Source organism: Pomacea canaliculata, linkage group LG5 (assembly GCF_003073045.1).
Source record: "Pomacea canaliculata isolate SZHN2017 linkage group LG5, ASM307304v1, whole genome shotgun sequence".
Classification (NCBI taxonomy): Eukaryota; Metazoa; Mollusca; class Gastropoda; order Architaenioglossa; family Ampullariidae; genus Pomacea; species Pomacea canaliculata.
The window spans coordinates 12814493-12841044 of record NC_037594.1 but is presented as its reverse complement, the minus strand read 5'-3'; the positions used below and the strand labels follow the sequence as shown (position 1 = coordinate 12841044).

Below are 26552 nucleotides of genomic sequence, written 5' to 3'. Positions count from 1 at the left end.
ACAATGTAAATTTCACTTCGCTATCTTCATTTTTCCCCGAAGTCCGCGGTTCGATTCTGAATAAACATAAGTGAAAGATCCTCGCACCACGTAACAGTTCTTCCCCCCACACACACTCCCACATACACCCACCCACCACCCTCCACACTTCACAGCCACGACGGAGCGCGTGTCGATCGGCGAGAGGCGGGGCTTACAGCCGTCACTCACCACACGAAAGCGTACGAGCGTGAAGGGGAGGGGTGTTTGCCAAGCTCACGGGGGCGAACCCCGCCCATTGTTGCGATAACACCCGCTGAGCGGCGTGATTGTCGTTTGTACACACGACGCGTCCAACGCCGCGCTTTTGTGTAGAGGCCTCGCGTCGCGCGACCACCAACACGGGTATTGACATCCTCCCTAGCGGGTCCCCCACCGCCCGTGCGCTGCACCCGCTGAAGCAACGTGTCAAGACTTTGAGCGGCAGCCTGCCTGGACCGACCAGGGGTAGGGGTAGTGTAGGGGTAGCTCTTAGAGTGGGGACATCTCCAGAAGAGAGAGAATTTGTGGTGGGTGAGTGAAGGGAAAGTTGAAGAAGGGGGGTGGGTTACCGTCTTAGTTATGACTTCATTTTTCTGTCGATACTGGGCTGCGTAACATGGAGGGTACCTCGGCCCTCATTTAGCTGCCTACCCCACCCCAACATCCCTCCCACAGCGCTATGACTATTACTTGAGAGACTCCTGAGTAAGAGAGGTGGTGGCTGAGAAGGTGGTGTACACAACACACAGGGCGATTGTCCCTGGTCAGAGAGCGTTCTCACGGCAGTCCGGCTTGTGGAGTGAAGCTACCAGGACAAACCAGGTCCCCGCGAGAGTCATCGGCAGTATGGGGTTTCCTGTAGGACTGGTTTGACACGCCTCGAGAGGGTGAAGTGGACTGTGTGAGGGGCGGCTGGTGGCTGGCCGATAGGCCGGGAGAGGAAATAATGGGAAGTGGTTCTAGTTCTATCATCTCATAATGGGAAGGCGCTTGGAGGGTCTTGTACTCGCCGTCGACCGCGCGGACCACCGCAGTCTGCTCCTTCCCTGACGCACGCCGACGTCCCAGGGATCGTGCGTGTCATTCACGCTGCAGCAAGACGACTTGCCGCAATCTCCGCCTGCTGCCTCGCGTCCGTTGTCATCGTGGAAACAAAACAAAACCAAGCCGTCTGACGCGAAAGGGTTTTCGCTGACGCTGGAATTATAAGCTGTCAAGGTGTTTATTTATTTATTCTTTGTTTTACTTTCTTGTCTTTAATTGCTGTCATGGTGGAATCAAACTGTACGTCGCAGGAAAAGTGCTGCTACTGAGTGATCCGCTGAGACCAGCTTGACTCCAGCCGGAAAGAAATACAGGGTCCCAAGACTGAGCGTTTGTTTTTGGTGGGAGCATCTTCAAAGGAGGATGGAGGAGAACAAGAACTAAACAGATCAGACAGCCTTCAGAAGCAGACGATAAGAGGCTGCTGAAAGTTCGGCCAGTCCATCAGTCAGCTGTGAAACGATCGCCATGATCCACCCGATTGCGACCCACCCACCCCATCACGGAGCGGTGCCCGCCGGAATTGCAGGGCTGTACTCCATATCTCCCGCCGCCCTGGCTGCCAGCAGCCATCAGCATTCTCTGCACGGCCATCTTGGACATATCCTGCAAACGGCCGGAATGAACCATGCCACCGTTTCGTCGCCTTCCGCCACGCAGACTCCGGCTTCTTCGCCCACATCGGCGTCCTCATCCTTTCTCATCGATGACATTTTAGGCAAATCCAATCGCTGTGTTTCGGGTGCCGCGCCAACGGGTAACAGTCCACCACCCGGGGTAGCAGTGACTCAGTCCGCAGCGTCCTCTGGTGCCCTAGCCCGTCCAACGCCTGTCCACGCGACTGCATCGGCCTCTGCTGTCGCAGCTGCAGCTGCCGCCGCTGCTGCAGCAGCAGCTGTTGCTTTACCTGCAGGAGGGGGGAGCAGCGGCAGCGCCGGAACTTTGCCTCCAGCTCTGTTTAAACCTCTGACGTTTTATGACCCTGGGTTGGTGGGACCTGGAGGGTACCTCGGCCATCATTTAGCTGCCTACCCCGGAAGTTTGGTGAACCACTTCTACCCGTTGTCTTTCCACAGACCCGAGTACGCACTGCTGGAGCGACATGCGGCGCTGGGAAAAGGTGAGCAAACTGTGTGTACAGTGAAGTCTGTAGTTGTCCTCAAGACAAGTCAAAGGTGTGAAACGTGAAGCGTGTGTTGTGTGCAAGGTGAGCGAGAGGGTAGGTAGAGGTAGACAGAGAGGTCTGAGCTGTCTCCTTGTAGCTAGGTAATCTAAAGTACTGGACGCTGAGAGACAACTGAGCGAATAAGTCATGCTAGTTGTTAGACATACGATTAGTCCATAAAATGTGTGTGTGTGTGTGTGAAAGATACTGCACTCGTGACCGTATGACCAGGAAGTCAATGCGTGTGTTCGTTTCCCTGACTCTCAGTCGCACTTGCTGCTGACTCGGCGCAAAACACCGTCAGCTTCATTCATTATCCCTCTAACAATATGACGAGGATTTGTTTTTCAACTTTCAAATGGCGCATAATTTTCATTTGAGTCTGTCTTCGGATATGATCAAATCTTTCATCCTCTTCTAGGTTTACTTTCTATTCTAGATCACGCGTCCTTTCACAGGAACGTATCTACTTATGAAATTTCTAAGGTTTGGCGAGAGTTGATTAACAAGTACATCTCAGTAATTACGAAAATGAGAGTTCGTTCTCCGGGACCTCCGAGGGAGCGGAAAGATGTCAGCTGCGTCTTACAGGCTGTATAGATATATAAGTACAATTAATAAAATACAAACAAAACTAAGCAAAACGAGATAAAGGTGGAGTCCGTTTCTAGCATCATAAAGCTAGAGTTTATCGCAAACTGTAACTATCATCATAAAGAATCTGTAGCTAGCTCTATAAAGCTGGTGTCTGTAGATAGCTTTGTAAAGCTATTGTTATATATATATCTGGCTATATGAAGCTATAGTTAGCGTTACAAAGCTAAAGTCTAAGAAAAACGAGTAAGCTATTATAGTATACAGTATACAGCGTCTTAGAAATTCAAGAGCAGCGAGGGAGGCACCGAAGGAATGATATCTCTATAACACTTTGATTACAAGTTACACTCACGATTATTAATCTAATGAATAGCAAGTCATTAAGTCCTCTTTGTATACAGCATTAGCAGCAGCAACAATAAGAAAAAAAAGCAAACAAACAAACAAAAACAAACAAACAAACAAACAAACAAACAAACAAAACCAACAACAATGACAAGACTTTCTTTAGGGACTGAAGAAGTGTGAATAGCTGTAGGGGTAGGTGGTGGACCCAAACCAGGATTTGTTGTTGTTTTTCATCTACTGGTACTGAAGACAAAACCACCAGCAGTCACACATGGCCTTTTATCAATATCAACACGAACAGCAAACGCTTGTTACTTGAGCACGCAAGACTCGAGTGCCTGACAGTTTATACATTGTTTTCGTCTTATTTCCACTTCTTGTCATGCACACTCACGTCTGTTGCTCTTTTCCCCCCTTCTATTTTCCTTCCTGAGTGTATGAGAACAAACAGGTGTCTTTGTATAATTCAATAACTGTTCCAATATTCAGCTCCATGCATAGGTTTAATCTTTGAGGTGCAATGAGTTTTTGTAGTTTTTGCCTTGTCTCAGTATTGTGAATAACTAAATAAAGCATATTTTACTACATCTATTTGAACTGCTGCATTCTAAGAAAAGTGGCTGGCTCTCAAGATGGAGAAGACGAGTAGTAATGTCTTCCTGATGATGTCGTTGATTCGTTTTCATGTCGCTGTTGGCGATCAGATATTGGCGATGACTGCAGCCTCGGCCCTCGTGCGAACAGTGCTATTGAGAAGCGCATCAGATATCTTTTGATAGTCTTGTTCTTCGTTTTGTTATGCACGCTGACGGACAGGCATGTCGATAAAATTTCCTGCAAATAGACGTGTAGCTGGAGCACCCGTAGCCGACAGCCCAGTCCCGCGATGTTAAGAAAACTTTTGACAGATTATGAGCAATTTGCCAGTCTCATTTCTTAAATACAAAATCTTGTAGAAGAAGTTTCACTTTAAGAGAATAACTAAACCGCTGCCTGTTTATGTGTTTTTATATTTAAAAAAAAAATCCAAGATACTATCTGTGCAGATCTACTTATTTCTTTAGAAAAATAATGTTACAATATTTGTCCTCTCATTATATATCTTTAGAACTTTTCTTAGACTTAAAGAAAAATATCACAATTAAGATAAAAATTGAAATGGCACGGTACCAATATGTCAACGGCACGACGGATTTGCTTTTAAAACAGTGACTTTTTTTACAAAAAATGTTGACAAGCTGCACACAAGTAAACTTACTATTGCTCATAGTATATATTATTAAGGGCACGCCAGGTTACAGGTTTAAGCCGTATAAACACTCAGGTAATGATTGATCTATTTACTCAATACAAAAAAAAAAAAAAAAAAAAAAAAAGAAAAACACCCAGAAATGTAACAGTGAGTGTAAATGGCAGAGTGACGGAACTGATGGCACAAAAAGAAACAAAAAGAACCTAGAAGGAAAGAAAGCGAGGAAGACAGAGAAGAGCAGAGAGAGAAAAGTAAAATGCAGTTAATTTTTTTATTATTAAAGTGACTTAATACCCCTCGCAACTCAAGACTATCTTACATCCTGTTATTTTTTCTCATTTTAACTGGCCTTTCTTGAAACCAATCACACGCAGAAATGCAGTTATGACGACCTCCAGCCTTCTTTCCATCATTTTAACTGTCGAGCAGAAATTAATTTTCCTTCGCCTAGCAACTTGAATGGCCGCTTTTTTAACTATTAGAAAAAAGACTTGTAAATCCACCCACACTCGCACAGGTAATCAGTGGTGGGCCGGCAAAGGGGTGGGGGCCTGAGGGTTGGGTGGACAGAATTTCTCAGCGGCGGTGAGATTAAAATCTATTAACGTCATGCAGGGGACAGAAATACTTGTGTGGAGAGGCAGCGGATCTCTGTTCTCGTGAGTCCGCAAAGAAAAGAGAATAATTTAATATGGCGATTGTGCCAGATGCTTTTCTCCCCATTTGGCCTCGTCAGTCATCGGCTGTCTTGATCGCTCAGCAGATATGGGGGTCATGAATAAAAAAAGGAGGTCCAGGCATAAGTGATTTAAAGCGAATAGCGAGCTGTACTCACTCACTCCGCGACATCTGCCTTTTGTCCTTCCATCCTTCCTCTTTCTGCCTCTCCCTTTCTTGAGTACGAGGGAACGGGTGGGATGCATGCACGATCAGGTGTGATTTCTCTAGTCCCATTGTGAAGTTTGCGTTTCGCCTCTCTTTTGTCGAGTTCAGGTGATGATGTACTACGAGCACCGTGCCCGCCAAGGACCTTCATGTAAATATATAAATCCGTGGTTGTCCGCTGTACTCCGGCCTCCCGATGTCGGTCTGTTTCTCACCATAAGCTGGTCATCGCTCTATCAAGCACCAATAAACAGCATTGAGGAATGCTTGTTTCGTCAGAACCTACATCAGCGATTACCTTTCCTCTCCCTACCTTTTTATTCTGATAAATAGATACATCAAGTAGAAAGAAAAATATTCCCCGCCCCTCCCTCCTAAAAAAGTTTGAGATACAATAATCTGGACGCAGATAGAGTACTATTTTATCAGAGTAAGATGGCAGATGAGTGTGCTACTAGAGTATTCTTCTAAATGTAATAGTGTACCTCTGAATGTGCCGTGATTCTGTTGTTAGAGCAAATTTCTGTACATCATCTAATTGTTTAAAATAAAATATTAGTCCTTTTCTGGAAGTATTTCTGAACCTGAGCCTGCGAAAAGCTACCAGCTTAATCCTTTCACTTCTACTAAGCAGAACCCTGTCATATACACAACACATTTTATTATTTTTTTTATTTGGTAGACAAGTAAACAGCAAATACTTGTAGTTTGGCGCGTTTGTGGACGGGTAGAGTTTGTGCATATGTAGGTTTTGTATGCTTGTGGATGGCTAGGGCTTGGGATGGTTTGACACTGATACTCTTTAAAAAAAAGTGTTAAAGTCTGCAACGAGGTGTGAAATACTTTACGCACGAGATTTCGATTGAGAAAAATCACCTCACTATCAATTTTCTTTCTAACGGGATAAATTGAATGAGAAATTAAAGAGGTTGATCGAGTAATCTGAGATTAGTAAGAACAAGAACAGCCAGAGATTAAAGAAATTATTATCAGGGACTGTCAGACTTATCCATCAAAGTGGCGAATATAAGGGGAAGCATTATTTTAAAAAAAAAAGTTTTGATCGCCCGTTTCTACTTGGCGGGTAGAAGGGAATAACTCCTACAAAATTTCAGTATAATATATATTATCGAGTTTTAGAAGTAGCAGCCTACTAAAAAAAGCTACAACTACAACAACCACCACCCGCACGACGTTTAACGTTAGCAGTGGTTTGCCCCTTCTCGACCCAGCTTAAGCGTATGGAAGATTTGTTGACCTATCATTAAATTTACCCGGACAACCGTTTAGATCGCAGGGACTCAAACATCAGGTGACGAATCAATCCCTCGAATGGTGCGACGTCGACTACGGCAAAACTCGTCCAACTGACGCCTACACAAGTTTGTTCGTTTGTTTTTATTTTTTTATTTTACCGCCTCTGTTTTGATCGCTGTGTCGGAGCACGAACACTGTGTGCCGTCACTGCGTGCAAACCAATGAACAGCTGCGTCTATGTCTACTAACCTTGCTTTATTTACCCCCAAAATCCGATTTGCTCCTCGAGTTGGAGTATGGGCCTGACAGAGGTGATGCTGTCACTGGTATTGTGATGGTTACAAAATATTTGCACGACCACTTGTTTGAGTATATAGATCAAAGTATAATTACCCTTTAGTTCATTGCACAGATATGATTAAAGGGATTCTAAAGGAAAAAAAAAAGCTGCTTAGAATCGCGTAAAGACTATGGTCCATTGAATCTCGTCTATTTTCGCGTCTGCTCATATGGAAAAATTTGAAGGTTTTGTAGCATGTTGTGTTTAAGAAGAGAAATTACATAGGACTATTTCGTTTGCATAGACGCAGTCTCGTTCTCCGTCACATGACCTTATGACACATGACCAAGACTGCTTACCAAGTGAGGCAGACTGTTTTCTATAATTTTAAAAACTGTGCTTTGAAAAGTTCTCTTTAAAACCCAAATAAACTCACGAGACACCACCGATGACGTCAAATCTTCGCAATGACCTCAGACACTTCCTGCACGTCTCTGATTGACGTCACACCCAGACTCGTCTGCTTGACTATGTCGGGAAGCTTTAGACTTAGAGGTTACTCGTTGGAAAGACACAAGGGTCGATTTCACTGGATTTTTGCGATTTTTATAAACACCGGCGACCGAAATAGTGCTAATAAGTGGTAATTAAGTGAGAAATGAATCATTTATTTCTCCTGTATTGCTCTCGTGCTCTGTAATTGTAACTAAATATATTTTTGAAACGTTTGACCGTCGCCACAGCCTTATCACAAGCTTTGAGTATCCCTTTAAGACAGCTGCAAGAGGCGAATGTCAGCGGTGGGTGGGTGTTTGGGGTTTTCAGTCCGGGTGAACTGCCTGCCTTAACGAAACTTGTCAGGTGTTTGCCACCCCGAGCGCCAGACTATTTAGTCCGCCGTTGGCAGCGGCAATTAGCGGCAAGTAGTCCCACCTCACATTCGAGAATAGGCTATAAATAGAAAACAGACTTTCACACCGACGCATTAAAACGCAAACGAGAAAAGGTCAAGGACAAGAACCACTTCCTCCTCCAAGCCTAGATGTTCAAGGTAGACAACGTGAACTTGCGGAACTCTTCACTGCATCAAAACACGACTTGCCGCCACCCTCTGCCCACTTCATCTTGAGACCAGCAACCATCATATTTCAAAGCACGTTGTTCAAGATTCATTAATAGAATACAGTTTCTGGTACAGCAAATTTCTTAAACTTGTTCTCCATTGCCTGTTTCTCGAAACAAGAGTGCTGATTTTTAAAAAATCTCTTCATGTTATATTTTTGGAAAAGACGTTTGCGTTGATCTTAATGTCATGAGCGTGTGTGTTATCGGAAAGCGTCTTATCATTCCCAACCATCTAAGGAGTCAGGTATCCATTCCGGCCACCTGGGTCAGCTGGAGGAAGTGAGTGCGCTACACGGGTATCGAACCAGCTCGCATTTCACTTCAGACGCCAGCGCTCTGACCACTCGGCTGTCCGCTTCTCCTGAATGGTGAGGGCTATTGCGTCCGAACCGAGAGGTGACCGGTTCGACACCCATATGGTGCAACATTCTTTCCTCAGCCGACCAAGATGTTGGGAATGGGAAGCGCAGAGCGCTAGGGTTAGGCAAGGCAGCAGGGGAGAAGAGATAAAGTTGGCTCCTAGAAAAGCGAGGTCTCTAGCACCCCAACTATCTAAAAACGGCCAGACGACCCCCTTTATCTTTTACCTTATAGTGTTAGGCATGCCGTAAAAATTATTGGCATCCTAGTAATTTCCGGCAGCTTCCTATAAGAACCAACACAGTCATGTAATTGATAACTGCGCAGTTCAACCACAGACACTTCTTGTTCTTCAGTGTGTGCAATGTCAGTATCCCCAATATTTAGCAATTGCGTCACTAAGCCAGGGAGCGGGCGGGGGAGAAGGGGAAGGAAAGAATAGAGAAAATATGTAAAACTCTAAACTAATTATATAATAAACACCTGAACTAATTATTGTTTGGCTCGGACACACACACACACGAGCGCACTCGGATGAATGTCATAAACACACGACTTGATGCTGGCCATTGGTACCCATATATCTGCGAATCGATGAAGAGTGGCCAAGAATGACACAAAATCCATTACTAACTCATGTTCTGTCACATGGGCTAGCATGACATCTCTGGCACTAGCCATGCTTTCTGTACAGGTCGAGCAAGATTAGGACATTTCGGCTTGCCAGTCATTGGCATCGTGCTGTCAACCTTATACGGGAGAGCCTTTCAAAGCGTGTTCCTCAACCTGGAAGTAGGGCACGGCAGTCATCTGGTCACTTGGTCTCTTGCCGAGACGCGACAGATCCTGTCGGAGAGCGGCTTGAGCAGTTCCTGGCTTTAGAAAAACACTTCAAGAGAAGCGTGGAGAACAGAGATCGTACAAAACGCCGTACAAGGCGGAGACAACTCTGCGTTGTCTACAGATGATCGCTTCTCAGCTCATCGAGACAGGCCTAATCTGTTATCTCACAAAGCAGGAGAGCTGCAGTGCTAGATGGTCCGATAGGCCGACAGTTGACAAGGCTCAATCCTCATCAAAGCTATGCGCACTTGCGCTATGATCCAGAGATAGACTCAATCCGGAATTCATCCTAGCGATAGCCATGTTGTTAAACGGTCGCTGAATAATTCCCAGGAAACTGCCAGTCAGCCTCATTTAGGTCTAGCTCACTTACCTATTTTTGTGGGCCTCTATGGCAAGAGGGGGAAAATCGGCCTTTTCAATCTGACAACAACATTTGGGTCTTCCTGTTGCACGCGATGATGATGATGATGGTGGTGGTGGTGGTGGGGGCTGATACTTGATATTGAATGGATTTATGCTAATAGTACGCAGAAATGTTCAGCGAAGAAACTGAAGGAGGTTCTGCCGCAGAAAGGTCTGTAAAAGTTTAGTGATCGTTTTGACGGAAGCTGTTGCCATCCGGTATGACACATCCTCCCTCGCAGTATCCACAAAAATAGCTGACAAAGCTAGGAAAAGGTTACAGCTCGAGACTAAAGTCCACGTTAAGTTAAGCACCCCTTCCCCCCTCAAAAAAAAAACCTCTCTGAAATGAAGATGATCTTGTGTAGAGACGGTCAGACGTAGTCGCTGTGGAGCCTTGAGGAAGGATTCGTCTGTTTTGCCGTCTGGCTTCCACTAGGCGCGGGGGTTAAAGTTCACTACTCTACAACACTTTTGAAAACAGAGCTTGTATCAGTAATCTGACCAAGGGGACATCACGAGTGTCGTCAGGCAGTTCATCAAGTACTGTCATCAAGTACTGTCCAGTTACACAATGGTGACATTTTTGTCATGAGCATAGGTCAGTCTTTATCAATTTTGACGCCGGTGAATTCGAGGGTTCAGCGAGAGCTCGAAACTGGAAGAAAAACAAGAACGAAATCTAACACACACACTCAAAGAAAGCGAAAGCAAGACACACACACACATGAACATGGCAAACAATAAACAACAAACAAAACAAACATCGCTAGTCAAAGTTCGCGAGCCCCGAGAGCTAACACTCGCCTTTGGACAATAACAGTAAGGTCAGTAACTAAGAATGATATCTTAAGAGTGTTATCGTCTGGGTCATTTCATCACACAAGCGCAGCAACTAAAACAATTACACTTAGTCTCTACAATGAAAACTACTTATCATTGGGTTTTACATGGAGTGGTGATTCATCAGGTGCATTTCCGTTATTGTAAACAGATGCAGCAACGACTTAAACGTGTGGGTCAATTGTCTATAACTTTTTCATTAAGTACCGTGATGAGGCTATTCTAATGTTACAGAGGTACTCTGAGACCTTAAAACTAATTTATAAGATTTTCAGGGTAATTTGCTTGAGAAGGCCTAATTTTTGTAGTGAGATGAACATATATATCTATGTATATATATAGACTGCATGAAGTTGTCCATTAATCTTTCCGTAAAACACTTCTCTTTATTCGGAAGCAATATTTTATCTGAAGTTACGAAACATTGATAAGGTCAGCGTGTGTTTGATAAATGTAATGATTAGGTCATTTCAGGGGGAAAGTGAGAAAAACCAAACAATTTCCAGAACTGTTAAATCTATCCAAATGCATGCGAGTTCAATGCGAGAGAAATGCCTTTCTACTGCATCGTGTGTCATGATGCTGGGGTGGTGCAGAAGGGGAAGATTAGGGGGAGGAATGGGGGAAAGGAAAAGTGCTTTTGTTTCCATTGGCGAACTTGCTCTCTTTTAACTTGAGTAGAGCATAAGTCGACAAATCATTGCTCCTCAGTTACGTGAAACGCACTACTGCCTCATTATAACTGTCTTGTTGTTCTGGGTTTGCCGTGACGTCAGCAAACGGTCGCTCCGTCTGGAGTCAGCTTTGGCACACAGGAACTTCGTGTCTATACTGTTGCTATGTGACTATATTTAGACTGCTGGTCTTAGTTATGTTTTTTTCTACACCATTTTAATGCTCTCGGAAACTATTGTCTTTTAAGCTTTCTTGGAATAGTGTGTGTTTTCGTGAGAAGTTTAATATTTTAAGTATCTTTGCGTCGCGTACCACACAAAATGCTTCCAGTGCATTTTTGGCATTTTGTTGTCGAAGGACTATAATTATATTTAAGTATTTATTCTTATCTGTTGTACAACTGCAGCGTGATATCATTTTAAGCCTAATTATTGAGAATAACTCTTTTGATATTTTAAACGACTACATTTGAAAGGAACTAATAATAACTAGAGATCTTACACACTAAAATAGCCAAACAAATAAACACAAAATAAATCGAAAGAATAATTTAAAAAAATCTCGTGAAGCTGAGCCAGATGTGTAAGGGATTTCAGATATCACAGTATTCGTTTCCACTTGTTTACCGCATCCTAGTGCAAATAAGTTGCAATCGCTGGTCTTGTGACTTGCCAAAACAAAGAAAAAGCATTACTAACCCTTGACACAAGCCAGGGTTATGCTTCCAAACTGCGCGCCGTGTTTCCTGAACACAATTAAGCCGCTGGTACGCACACACGCACTGGAGCACGTGCATTCGCACGCTTACTTGCTGACTCGTTCACACATATATTTTGTCGGGTTAAGATACGTGGCGTGCATGACCCCTTCCTTCTCAAGCAAGTCGTCATAAGCCAGCAGAGAGCTGCACACCAGAGGAAGCAATAGCCCCTGAAACCCCGCTTGCCTCCTCTTGGCGCCCCTTGTAATGTTTTAATGACCAGATCGAAGGAAGTAACAATTGTTCTGGAATTCCTTTCTTTTGAGGGAAGTTGTCCATTACACAGCCCACTTCCATCCGGCCTCCTATTGTCGTTGTGCGCACGCGCACTTTAGTGTAGCGAGAGCACGTGCCACACTTGCGTACAAGGTCTATACATCTCGAAAATATGTGGCGGCACCTTTGACCTCATTACGCACGTGAAGAGGCAGAGGATCGAATACTTATTACTCCTTCTCTTTTAACAAGAATAGGGACAAGAAGAATGAATGAACAAGGAACGACTTAAAATGATTTCTTGTATATAAAGGAAAGAGACAATTCAGCATCTCATCGCGGATTATTTTAAATTATCTTAAAAAATGAAATTAACAATGAGGTCGAGATGTGGAATGCTAGAAACTAATTTGACGCTAAGGGACAATCCCAGCTGGATCTGCTTGATGTCAATTAACCGCCATACTGGACCTTCTAAGACGATATTTATTTCACTATTTGGGCCCATCTATTGTGTATCCGTATTTTCCTAAAACTATTAATATTGTTTGCTTATTTTTGGTGTCTTGAACCTCTTTAGTCCAAAAATAAGGAGGTAAGTGACAATCAAGTCATGTTCCAGGCTGGGTAATATATCATTAGGAGTGGTAAGATGGTTGCTTGGCGGCTTCTTCAGACTCTTGTATAACGCGCGCAGGGTCTATCGAGTAGACTTCCATCAGTACTGCCAACGAAAGTGCATAATACTCTCTAGCACTTTAATTTCTTTAAACACGCTACACTTCTCTGATGTATAAAATATATTTGAATTCCTTACACCTGTTCTACAATGCTGGAATACACCACAAGAATTCCTGTACTAAAAAAAATTAGCTAACATTAGAAGAATGTCTCGTAGTTGGGAATAGTCCGCAAATCTATTAAAAATATTGTGTGGGACGAGTTTGTCGTGAAAATCGGTTAACCAGGAACAGAATACATAGAAACAGTGATCTCGTGGACAATTTATCAGCAAACGAATGTCAGAGCAAAGCGTTCGGCCTGCTGATAAAAAGCAGAAACAATTCCTTGTTGACAAAATGTCTCCGATTGACAGCAATTAATATTTTTCTGATGGCAGTCTCCAATAACAGTTGCAGTCTCAGAAACTGCAGCACCAAACAATGCATCGCTTCCGCCACATAATCGTTTCTGTGGCGAGCCTAGCAAATCGCATTCTTCAGTTCTTGCTGCCGACCTGGCTTAGGCGCAACGGCTAAATTACGGCGGAAATCGCGAGTGAATAGCACTCCCCTTTGTCAGCGTCGCTCAGCTTGGCTAACCGACCCAGTAAGGGGTCTCCATCATTGTATCTCTGGCTTTTATGCTCAGTTATCCTACTATCCGTGGATAGGTTTTGAGACTGTCCTTCCCTTACTGATTTATGAATAGCTTCGCTTCACGTAAAATACAGGTGAGGTGGGGGGAGTGGGGGTAAGAAATTCATACGCGGTATTTTTTGGTTTCCTTTTGAGAAGCAGGTGAGAACCAGTGAGTGGTGAATCTCACTGAATATTTCTATTTGCCTCAAAACAAGAATTATACCCTTGTAATTATGCAGCAAAGCGAGCAGGATTGTTTTCACACAAAATATTTACAGTGTTCTGTTTTGATCTTACAACACATTTGCGGCCTGCAATGTTCATAAGACATTTTACAGTATCCTGTTTTGTTTGTCGACTTGCTTCTCCTGTTTCATGGGCCGTGCGTTGGTGACGATAACTATGGTATCGTGGGAACGTTAACATCTGTAGTGGTCTTGCGGGCTCCGAAGAAAGAGAAAATATTACTTTGTCCGAGCAGGTCGTAAATTAAGAGGATCCCTCGTCCTTCTGGCTTACCTAACGCGCCAATCTCGCGGGCTTTCTCGAGAACTTTATTGCTGCCAATGGAGATAAAGGAGGTGCATGAAGGACAGCGCCTTGTGACGAGACGCGAAGCACCTACTCACTGGCCCTATCGCAGCAGGCCAGAAGGACTTGTGGGCCTCCCGGTCAAAGTTAACAGTGGACGTCGCATAGAAGAGGTGATCGCTATCGCATGCTATTGCCGATTTCTGACGAGGATCGTAAAGTTGAGAGAGCCTACAGCTTCGTGATAACGTGGATATAGTAACGTTTACAATTGAATATGGCTCTTGAGGCGGTGATGGCAGCACGGGGTGAGAGCTGGGGCGAAGAATGGCACGTGTGTTTACTGACTTGACCCTGGCGTCCTCTTTGGATGACCCTTATACGGCGAGTGTCCTATGGTTTCTTTCTTCAGTAGGCAACAATTTCTGCTCCTGCGTGTATGTGTGTGTGTGCCTGTGCGAGTGCGTATGTAAGAGAGAGGTCCACTATTCTCAAAACAGAAGTACCTATTCCAGCTGAAAAGGACTTTACAAAATTCGGATAAAAAAAAATCGAAAAAATCTTGGTTTAAAAAAATGCAAACTTGCACTTGCTTGTTCTATTAGTTTGTCAAGAATGTCTGTCTTTTACATCGTGTAGAGAATCCGTCCTCACAGTTTGTCCTTATATGTTCTTCAGTGATATACATTCCTACTCTGAAGCTGGACAAACGTTAGCCTGGTTACAAGTTATTTGCGCTCGCATTTCACAAAGCGTGACTTCACAGCACATCACCTCGCCCAGCCTGTGATGCGCTAGTGGAGATGCTGGCTGTAGTACTGTCACAGTGACCGACATCACAACATTCTACACATCCCCCCTTCTCCCTCTGAAGATTAAAATACTACTCAGGCATGACGCATCTCGTCGAACGACGCGACCCGGATGTGAGGTCTCGACACACAAACTGTAATTAAGTGATCAACACGTCACCTCCGCTGACTGACATTTTCCGGTGTGATGACGAATTAAAATTAGTAAGGGCGTTAAGTCATATCCTACTTCTCCGAAAGTTGACGAAGGGGGGCAGTGGTGGAAAGGTCGGACGGTGGGTAGGATTTTAAACAAGGAAGGCAAGATAACCGGGCTCAAGCATTCAGCAGTGCGTAACTAGGAATAATAATCCTCCTCTGCATCGAAAGATGAGAGCTCTGAAGGCGCTTACGTGTGGTAGGATAGTTTCACGGGCACAGTGTAGGAAGACCATCCCCCACTATGACTATACAGCGAGATTGCGCCTACACTATATTACTTGGGTTTGTGCCAAGATAATCATCCCCTCCCAATCCTTATTAAAACATTTATTCTCAATCCACTTTATATCATTATGGAAAGGGACACCGCGAATAATAAAGAAACACTTCGATCCAAGGTTAAATGTTGGGACTTGGCAGTAATTGTTATAGATTCAATGTTGACGAGCGACACTCGATTTTGTTTTGTTGACGAAGAAGTGTGATGTCCAATTACCAATAATAGGAAAATCAAGTCATGGTACATTAGTTTTCTTCACGTTTCCAGGAAAGAGGCTTGCGCTTCAGGTAGAACTGTTTTTCGGACCGTTCGGAAATGGTTTGGACCTCTCTCTCTAGCCGTAAATCAGTGCAATAGCACCATCAAAGCCACACAAATGCCAAGACGGTTTAGCAGAAAGATCAGCGCCGACACTGATGAATTATGTCTCTTTCTTTGTCCCATCGTTTTTTTTTTTTTTTTAAGTGCTGGTTGCAGATGCCAAAAAGGGAGAAAACTAGTGCGAAAAAGGACTTCCTGTGGTTCTTTATAGTTCAGAAATATCTTTAGTTTGTGAAAGAATAGATTGGAGGTTATAGATACTTGCTGAATAAAAGGTTATACAAGCAATCTCCTATATTTTTTATTTGTCTTGCAATTTCTTAGCCAGCTAATAACCGTTCCTTTGCGAAGGGTTGAGGGCGAGGTCACAGTGGCTGCAAGACAGTCGCAGACCCACCCAAAGGCTTGAGAAATTAATATGCCGAACAGGTCGGACGTTAGTTGGAAGTGTTTCCTCTGTAATCAGTATCGAAGTCTATTATCGAGGCAGACACGCTCACCACGCTCCTTTATCTTCCCTGAAATCGTGCGATCGCTGCTCGAGACTTTATCTCTTGTTTTCAGTCGCCGGCACTTGGTGTCGGTTTCTGAAAGAACTCCAAGACTCTTCATCCACAGCATTTTCACTGGACTTTCGACGTGTCTCCGCGCGCGCGAGCGCACGCACGCACACATTTTCTCTCTCTCGTGGTCGAGCGCCATTTTTTAGCCTTTGGCTCAGTAATTCTACACCGCAGAGTGTTCTCTTGCCCTTTCGCTCGAGCAGGCAAGGTCACCTCAGCTAGGCGCGTAGACCTTTAAGGAGCTCAGTGAAAGAAACAATTGTTAATGACTTATCATCTTAGACCAGACTGGCCTATTGCTACGACTTCCCTTTAGCTTTGGCGACCTCTGCTATGCCAAACATAGCTGTAGCCGGCGGTTCTTCACTTGTATTGCGGCCTGGCGAGGTCCACCTCACGGCAGGCGACGCAGTGTAGGATTTCACCAATTAGTTCCTCCCTGCGCGTGGTACTTGGTGCCCAGCGGTGCTGGCGGCAGAGGTACAGGGCCATTGCGTAGCCTATTGTAAGCTTGTCTATCGCAGGATACCACACCAAGTCACTTCCTTATGGCTTCCTCCACGCCGAAGACGCTTGTCAACACGCTCGAACCACGCTCTCTGCGGCGAAGAGAAGCCAAGAATGTCTTTTTTTGGGGGCTTGCCTGCCTTGGCCTTCCTCTTTATCTTACTTACTCGTCGTACTGCATGTGGTTGATTAAAAAAAAAAAAAAAAAAAAAGCGCATTCTCCAAATGGCTAGTTTGTAAGCAACATATATTAAATTTTTTTTTTGAGCTCTCCTGCTCCACAATAGTTCCACAACATTCTTCTTCCGAGTGTACCAATAAAGATGTTGACAACGAAGCACCTCGTATACTATATTTAATTTTTTTTTCTCTCTCTTTCTATGCTATCTTAAAGGTGTGGTGGAGAGCATTTTTTCTGATGACAGGTTAAAGCTCAGGGGGATACTATTTTAAAAAAATATTTAAAATCACACCCTTCCACTACCAAGAGACAACCTTACATCCCTACATCCCAGAAAATATGTGTGTGCGTGTGTGCACAGACTTGGGGAATAGTATCCTGCTCTGAGCTTCACGCAGCCACTAGAACTGAAATGCACTTTAGCAGTCCTTTAAACAGTAAGCAACTCGCACGCATGTTTGTTTGCCTGCCTGACTGTCCGTGTGGGCCCGAGTGTAAAAAGCCAGTCTTGACAACCGACAGTGTTTTCGACAAGCAGTTTACGACCGGAATCTTGTTCGATTGGCCAAAACGCCAGTTCGCAAGCGGCCGTTCACGTGCGCGTTCCGACTGCCAGGTTGGTCTGAGGACCCTTGGGTGTTCCGGAAGTGTCGTTCTTAATGAGGTACGCCGTTACAAGAGGCAGGGAACCCGGCTCGCTTATGTGGCCCAGGCGATCTCCAAAAGCGAAGTGGACGAATTCGAAGTACGTCACGACTTCTTTTATAGGATCGTTGTCACTGATTGGCCAGTGGAGTCAACAAGGTTCAAATGGTTGAGTGGCTATTTTTATTTCATACTGCTAGAGAACAAACAATCAGACAGACAGACAGACAGACAGACAAACAAACAAACAAACAAACAAACACGTATTACAGCTTCGTCCGTGCTGATATCTCCTAGGACCTGCCGAGTATGGATCGCGAAAAATACTGCTGTCATCTTCCTGACTGGTTGCTTGACTGACTTGATCGACTGAGTAGATAGTGACTGAACTTTGAATGTGAGTCTGTTCTATGCAAAGCATGACTGAATAAATAAGCAAAGTTGTTGTAAGCAGCTTCCAAAAACGTCTTGCTTTGTCAGTATTTCGATGTACTTGACTGCAATGTTGGAAGCTTTTCACGAATGTGATCAACATAAGTGCTTGAGTTTCTCAGTAAAGGTGGTCACAGACGCTGTCAGGTAAGCAACAAGCAGAATTCACCGAGTGAAGAGCTGAAATGCATGGATAGTCAATGGCTTCAGGCTGTTCCAATGATACTAAATCGTCTCTCCCTCTTGATACACATGGTCAGTCGCATTATCCCATTGTCCTCACCTTATTCTAAAAAAGAAACGAAAGGTTGGGGACTAACGAGTCAGCAGTCACCGGCACACGACGAGCGTTGTGGCGAGGCCCGTGTAATATCTCACCATCTCAAGAGCAAATAAGGGGCGCGTGCTGGCTCAAGAGGGCAGGCGAGCCCACAAGAACCGCCTGGCTCGAGGTGTGGTCATTTCTCACCGTTCATGGACAGTTTCGCTGCTGTACTTTCGCAAGAGAGCTGTACTTTTGAGGACAGACTTGCAGATAAATTTCGCCCCTAGTGACATTTAAAACAAATTTATACAAAATAAATCCTTTTCGAAAATCCAGCCAGCTACAGATTTTGTCTTTGCTGGGCACATTGTTTTTAAACCTTTGCAAAATGCACAGAATTGTAAAGATAAAAAAAAAAGTGCAAAGATACAAACTTAATTAAAAAAGGAATAAATTCCAAAATGAGAATTCCGTACTATTGATTTATGTATGATTAACTTAAATTTTTATCTAAAGAAAATTTTATAGTTTGTAGCAGTGTGTTTCTCGCGAAAACGACATCGTTATGTAAGATAAAATAAAATATATGCGAACAGAAAAAATGTTTCAGTTTACCGATAATCTTATCTGAAGTACAGAATTTTCTTACAGAATATTTGAGTTAAAAAGCAAGTATTCAAGTAATGTTCATAAGATATAGGGCTTACAACAATGAGCATGCACCACTCACACACACGTACATAAACAGACGGTCCTTGACTTTAGGTGGTTCGACATAACCGATTTTTCGACTTAACGGTGGAAAAAAGATTCACATTCAACAGAAACCGTACTTCGATGTCTGAATTTGCAGTATAATTTTCAATAAATCACATGAGATGTTCAGCACATCATCATAAAATAGACCTCAAATATCGGAATGTAAGCATAGCGAAATACGAGGAACATCTGTATACAGTTACCGCTCGCTCACGCGCACGCACAGGAAAGGGGGTGGGTGGGCGGTTAGGGGAGGCGAGGAGAGACTGGAGAACGGTGAGACAGGCAGGAAGAGAAATGAATGGTCTGCCATCAACATTTCGATAGGCTGAGCTCGAAGGTTTCCGCTGCGGGCGCGGAAGATCCGAAAATAGTTTCTTAGCCGGCCACCATTTCCTATCTGTGTTTGCCGAAGCCAAATCTATTTCCCGATGAGCTCTCTTCTTTTTCCATCTATCACGCGCGACTGGAAGATTCCAAAAGTATCAGCATTTAATTTGACAATCGTGGACATCCCTCTTCGCCAGCTTGCGGCTAGTTTGACGACACAGCAATCTGTTGGCGGCGGAAAGAGAAGGTAGCCAACAACGTGGGTACTCGGTACACCGAAGCCTCACCTCCACGGTGTTTGACAGCAGAGTGCAACCCGGGGGAGCACGAGGAGCGTGGCTGTTAAAACGAAGGAATTTGTCAGCGAGAGGATTAGTTTTTTAGGAAGGAAAGAACCGCCTCCATTTTGCGTAACCTGGCTGCTTGAATCGGTGCGGTCGAATAAATTATGACAATTATGACACAATCTTTAATGGTGTTCGGCTCTTCCTGCACCACACCAGATAAAACCCGAGAGATCAGACACCTTGCCATTTCGTCAGTTGCATCGGGCATACTTCTAAAAGCTAGACAGGTTTTTCTGTTGTCTGAGTTTGTGTTCAAAGACAATATCCATTTGTAAACAATTCTGCTTGGAGTCCTTAATGTTCTCAACACCTATAACCATAGCCTCTTCTTGCAGAACTTAATGGGAAGAATTTTCGTTTGCATATCCTCTATTTAAAGATTTTTAATAGCTCATGTTTCAGAAATTCATAGAAGTAATTTAACCTTTGAGCTGCTAGAATAACGTGGAAGAATGTTTTCGTTTTTAAATTTTAGCTGATGGTAGCTTTCCGTTTTGCTCTTTTTAAAAACTTCAACAGGTCAACATTAACTTTGTTTTTTTTTTGCAGTTGGACACAAGCCGTTTATATGGCCACCATTTCTTCAGCGACCACTTCAGAAGAGGAAAGGGGGTCAGGTTCGATTCTCTAACGATCAGACCATGGAACTGGAGAAAAAATTTGATGCACAAAAGTACCTGTCACCACCAGAACGCAAGAAACTGGCCAAACTGCTGCAGCTTACAGAGCGTCAGGTAAAGCTTCTCCTCAATAAACATGTCACACAGGCCAATTATCTGCAGTATTAATTTTCAAAGCACAGTCAATTCAGAATAGTTTACAATTTTACAATTACAAGTTTTTAAACATCTCGTTAAATAATAAAGTGATTTGAATCTCAGGGCATAAGAACATTTTGTTTGAACATGTGTCTAGTAAAAATAAAATTTACAAATGAAATATTTGTAAGGGTTGTTATATGCAACGAAAACGGGTGAAAAAGGATCATCAAAGTAGAACATTATAATATAATAACTTTTCTGTATTAATTTCCTGATTGAAAAAAATCCCAAACTAAATATGACGAATTAAATAATTTACATTGCTACTTAATGCTTTCAGGTAAAGACGTGGTTTCAGAACAGAAGGGCAAAATGGAGGCGATTAAAACAGGTAATTTCCTGCCAACAAAATTCTTCAAAACTTTAGGTTAAACATAAACCGCTCTACTAAGCAGCGTATTCATTAGTGTGTAAATTTTAGATAACATTTGGGCGATAGTAAAAGAGAAATGAATGAACGGATGGTTAATCGAATCAATGAGCAGACAATTAATGGCTAGCTCGCTAGCTCTGTGTTCATTATTCATCCTTCAACTCATTCCTTTGAAATTCGGAGGTTAAGGTATCTTTATAAATGGGGAAGCGGGGTAACTCTTGTGTGCTTACATCAGTCCTCTATGAACTGTACGTTTGCAGGAATCCCCGCCAGGAGAAGGATCGGAAAAAGAAGATGGCGATGGCAAAGATAAGTCTATGATGTCATTAGATTCCCCACCGGAAATGGAAAGCGACCAGGAGGACCTGCGTCACACACCCAGCCCAGTTGATGACGTCATTGCAGACACGGATGACGAAATAGACATTGAAAGCGAGACGGGAAGGACTTGAACAACTGGACTCGAATACTGCAGACAGATTTTTCTGTGTGCACGAAATTTTGCATATTTGTTTTTGGAGTCAGTTTTTCTTCTGTTAACTCACATTTCATCAGTGAAAAACAGCGCCGTGTGTTGAGACTCTTTCATGGTGTTCACCAGAATGTCAGAAAAAAGACTGCTACATCTCGTGAACACAATGGGGTCATCTAACGGCAACGACGATTAAAAACTGCTTCTTGGACTAGAAGTGTTGACCCATAAAATGTCAAGACTGGAACTTAGACGACGCTCCATCAAATTTCGTTCACATTAAATGTTAAAGAGTTGGTATGGGTGTAGGTTTGTCGGGAAAAAACATTACTTTATTATAAAAGTGACTTGATCATAATCTAAATGGAGTTGACATCAAACTGAATCAGATGAAGGAATCTATGTTGTTCACTCAGAACTCGGCACCGGTGTTAAACATGTGGAAGAAAAAAAAAAAAAATAACCACAACCGCAGACAGTCCTCAAGGGCTGCTTCAAATGGACTGATGTGAACAAGGAGATAGGAGAGACGACAAGAGCTCTTGCAGCTATGAACTATGGTTTGTTTTGGTTCTTTTGAGTACGACTGCAGCTCGGGCTTGAGTGCTGCTGCAACACGAAAAATCAGTTATGTGGCGGTCGCCACGCGCCGCAAAGTGTCTCGTTCCCGGCAGTCCCTTCCAGTAGAGACCCCTCCATACTAGCACCACGTAAACGGTGTCCCTTCTCATGCTGGACAGATGTGGAAGTGATGCAGTACATGGACGATGCATTGCTGTCAAAGACCGTCACAGTTTCTCTCACTGCGCTGTGATGCTGTATCATTGCAGATGACTGAACACGTTGTGGCAATGCTCGCAATTTTAACTTTGTGATCTCGAGAAGATTTGAGCTATTGACTGCTCGGGTTGACGAGTGACTAGCCACCACAAAACCCACGAATGTGGCATTCCTCCACTAAAAAGTTTTACGGTCCTCATCGACGTCATTTCCAAGTTGGAGAAAGAATTATTTTCTGCAAAATTTTCTGGGAAATTTGCTCTAGCCCTCACAACGGGTCAAATCCTCAATTGCCATGCTGTCCGCTCTGAAGTAGTACGAAAATAATGAACAAGGACAAGGGGAAAGAGTTGCAGTGGCCAAGACACGTCTGCAAAAAGACGGCCTTCTGGCTGAAAAACAAACAAACAAAATCCTCCAGAGGCACTGTACATTTCGCTTGCATCTCGTGCTAGCGTTTGCCATATTCAAGTCCAGGGAATGATTCCGTCCAAAAATGGACATGGTCAAAGAGCAGCCGAATATAATATGTGCATGAGAAGCTAAGTTTGCTTGACATGCTGCCAAGAACTGACAACAACAGAGCGCCATCTATTGCTGAAAATCAGTCACAGGACGGATGCGATTTTTGTGCAGATCCTTCTTGTATCGTGTGGAGGCTTTGTTTGCCTTGGGCAGCATTTAATTGCAGCTTTGGACACTCAGACTTTATGTATATGTAGTTTACTGTTTGACAATGTTTATTTGCACTTTCCTCTCCAACACATTTAGTTGCAAATTTTTTATCAGGCAATGTTTATGTGTAATTCTTTCACCGAACCTCTTTCCTCCTATTTTTCCTCTTAAGTAAAAAGAAAGAACAATTTGCAAGTGACGTGGCACAGTTTGGACTCAATCATGGACCATTTTTTTAAGAAGGAAATATATTGAAGCTTTTTTAATGACGTAATACCAAGTACTAGAAGAGAAAACTAGAAACATATTGTATGTGTTCAGCTACTGCCAACTACAAACACTGGGGAAAAAAATGAGCAAAGTGTTTCAGGAGATGCGCGCCTCCGACACGAGAAATTACAGTACAGCCATTGATAACTTTTTTCCCATGTTGTTAGGCTTCTTTTTATTTGCTTGCACTAAGAGGAACTCAGATAACTCATGAAAACATTTTATCCGCACAGTAGCTGGTGGTGGTTTTATGTAGAAAGCACACATTTCTTTAATGTATCGTTCTCTCAAAAATTCTTGTTCTCCTAAACTGTAAGGCAGACTTTTTTCACCCAAGACACTAGTACAAATACTAACTCAAAATGAGCATATCATTCATAAAGGCGGAGCCCCTTAACATATCAACAAATAACAAGAAACACAAGAGCACATCATGAAAGTGTAGGAGAAAGAGTTTGCAGTCAAGACGAGGAGAAAAACTTTAGCTTAAACAGTTGGCTTAAGTTCTGCTTTGCCTGAAAGGCTTCACTAGCAATTATTGCAATGCCAAAATTGTATCACCCCAACGCTAGAAGTCACAGTTAGCTAGATAATATCAAAGACTGTTCAACAGCAAATGAACAGTATCGCAGAATGATCCCAGAATTGTGCATAATTTTACCGGTTGATAACAAGTCACTTGCGTAAAATAAATAAAAATAGCTATATTAGCCCTGGTCATATTAAGCACTACTAAAAGAAGTAAAAAAAAAAAATCACTGGAGCATCCTGACAGGGGAGGTCAGAGCTGAAGCCAGCGTAAGGAAAAATATTCGCAAAAATAAACCGAAGGCCGTAAAAATAGAACACTTATTGCTATACACATACATTTAACACCACTGGACATCCCAAAACAGTATTGCACACCACCATCCCCCAGCCGCACCCACGCACAAGGATGCATGCAATCACTCAGCCGGTACTTGAAATTGAGTGAGAGAAAGCAAGACGAACAATGGGTGTTCCTGCAGACGCCCTTCACACGTTCCGTCAACAGTAACCCACGCTTAGCGGTCTCCTGACGTGCACGTTTAGCACAACACATCATCATTTTTGCACCCCGGGTGTGTGTACAGAAAACGCACTAACAGGTAATTGTCCATACAACCATCTCCACGTGCGCCTCCGCGCTCTCATTTGCTGTGCCACGTGATCAACGACAGGTAGCGCCGCCTTGCAGCAAGCGTCCTTTACTTTGGCGAAATAATTAAATCTTGTAATCCTCCTTTAAAATTTAAGCAGTTCCTTACAGAATTTAAACAGGAAACGTTAGAATTATGCCGAGTTTTGTTGAAAGTAAACATAATTAAGAACCGACATTTAATTGGAAATCAACAAATCAGTTCATGCCGAAAGGGCCTGACTGAGACACTTCTGACAGTTGGTCAACGATTAATTGATCGGTCTTGGTCGTGAGCAAGGATCGGACTTGGGGAAATACAAAGATGTCAATGCTGGATGTTTGCTTTGGGCCAACCCGCTTTCCGCTGCATGCCAGCTCTCTGTATTTTGAAATGTATTTTTTGATAGAGCGATGGATTTGACTGGCACATGTTATAAGTGCGGTTCAATGCCATTATCTTTATCTTACCACGACTAATTATCTCACACCGTGAATTCATTAAGCGAAAACCTCGAATTGTGTATAAAGTGTATGGAAAGAGTAGTTCTCCTGTTTACCTCCCTCCCTTCCAGTAAAAATCTAAAAATACACCAATAGTATCAGATGACTATGTAGATGTCTATCTTATGTTTCCTTTAGATGGGAAATGCAGACAAAGTGGAACAACTAGTATGCATTTGCTAACGAGCAATATTTATCATTGTACACGTTCTGAAAATAACTGCAGCAAAGAATAATTTGTATATGATTGGGCAAGTTACTTTGCTATGAATAAAATCACATTCTATGTACGACAGACTTTCCTTTATAAAAGCTACAGTGTGTATGCGTGATTCTCTCTCACTCTCATTGTGTGTGTGTGCCCGCTCGAGCAAGAAATAGAAGTGATGCAATGTATTACTCATCATTGCCAGGTAGCACGCTGCCATGAGTGCCATCCTCTACTGTGTGGACGAAATGAATGGAAAGTGATGGAACCGCTGATAGATTTATATTGCGTGAATATGTCCGTCTTCAAAATTATTTAATGGGCGTACGACACCGACAGGTTAAAACTGTACGTCTGTATCTGTTCTCGTCAATGCGTACTAACATTTCTTTCTTTCTTTGTTTTATTGTTTTGATTTGTTTGCTTTATAAAAGTCTGCCTGCTCAAGACCTCTTTATGCACCACTGTAAATAAAACTACTACATGAGTGACTTTTTGTAAAGGATCTTCGCAGCCTTACTCCCTCCTGTCTCAAGCACATAGCAATAAATGTGTGTGTCCACGTTTAGCCGATACTCAACCAAAACCAGCTTCATGGCATCAAGTCATTGATCACTCTGGGATTATATTCTGCGACTAAAGATAAAACAATTAAGCATACAATCTACTGTATTATCACATATCATACTTACTAACCTCTTCCTATTCAATTAATCCACTGAATTATCATATATCGAACTATGAACCCTCTTCCTATTCAAGGTGATACTGTAGCTTAAACAGGACACATTAGGGGCCTAGATGATTGCATCCAACTAGTGAAGGCACTGGATTAGGCTTAACCGCTAAATGAGACGGATAGTGCAGTTTGTATTAAGGCCAATGAGAGCTAGATATGATCAATAGCTCCTAAAGCCGAATGGAGATACTCATTATGCAGTCGCCAACAATCAGCAGAAGATAAGGGCAGTAGGCAGAGCTGCTGGCGATGGTACGGATGTGTGCTGCAGCTTAAGAGAGGATGATGCTGATGGTCTGGATTTAAGTTATTTACAAAGATTACATGGCTCTCGTATGGGATGAGTGTTAAAAGTTAATGATGGACTCATTTCACGAAATGTATAGTAATGACAATAATAGATATGACAGCGGACACATTTGAATTGTTCAAATTGATAATTCAAAGCTTAGAAGACTTTTGCGCCGAATAAAAGGATTTTAGGTAAAGCTAATATACGGCGTGCGCTTATACTGACAGGTCGGAAAACTGCGGGGATGGGATGGAAACAGAAGGGAGCGATATGCAAAGCTGCAAACAAGAAGATTTTAGTATAAACACTATCTACAGAACCTTTAGTGACTTCTAACTTAAGTGCATGTGTATCATTGGACACTGTCTTTGTACAGGAACTCAGTCTTTTTCGCTGTTCCTGTCCGCATTTTCAGGAAAAGAAATTTTTACGATGCAAGTTTTCTGAAACGCGGATTTCCGTCTCAAGGATGAAACACAGACATCTATGCACCTCATTAATATTCATAACAAGAAGGTAATTAAAGAGACTGCATCGAGCGTATCGTTGAAAATTTTGATTAGTGAGCAGTTCAAGCAAAATTGGACAGCTCTTCCTCACCGTACAACTGTCGTCGCCTTCATCATCACTGTAATCGTCCTGATT

At 43.1% G+C, this 26552-nt stretch overlaps 1 protein-coding gene and 1 long non-coding RNA gene across 2 annotated transcripts in view; one reads left to right on the top strand and one right to left on the bottom strand.

The window, feature by feature from the left end:
- LOC112564125 overlaps positions 1 to 26552 on the bottom strand; it is a 52309-nt gene that overhangs the window by 21914 nt on the left and 3843 nt on the right. The window lies entirely within an intron of this gene.
- Positions 349 to 24958, top strand: LOC112564124 (hematopoietically-expressed homeobox protein Hhex-like). Its single transcript, XM_025238728.1, has 4 exons — positions 349 to 2185; positions 20161 to 20345; positions 20713 to 20763; positions 21069 to 24958. Exons 1-4 carry the CDS (start codon positions 1534 to 1536, stop codon positions 21258 to 21260), a joined length of 1080 nt encoding a protein of 359 aa, XP_025094513.1. The 5' UTR covers positions 349 to 1533; the 3' UTR covers positions 21261 to 24958.

What these genes read in the sequence shown, in the direction of transcription:
- LOC112564124 (XM_025238728.1), top strand. Translation starts at nt 1,534, where the DNA reads ATGATCCACCCGATTGCGACCCACCCACCCCATCACGGAGCGGTGCCC. An exon ending in ACATGCGGCGCTGGGAAAAG is followed by an intron (nt 2,186 to 20,160) that starts GTGAGCAAACTG and finishes TTTTTTTTGCAG; the next exon opens with TTGGACACAAGCCGTTTATA. An exon ending in AATGGAGGCGATTAAAACAG is followed by an intron (nt 20,764 to 21,068) that starts GTAATTTCCTGC and finishes GTACGTTTGCAG; the next exon opens with GAATCCCCGCCAGGAGAAGG.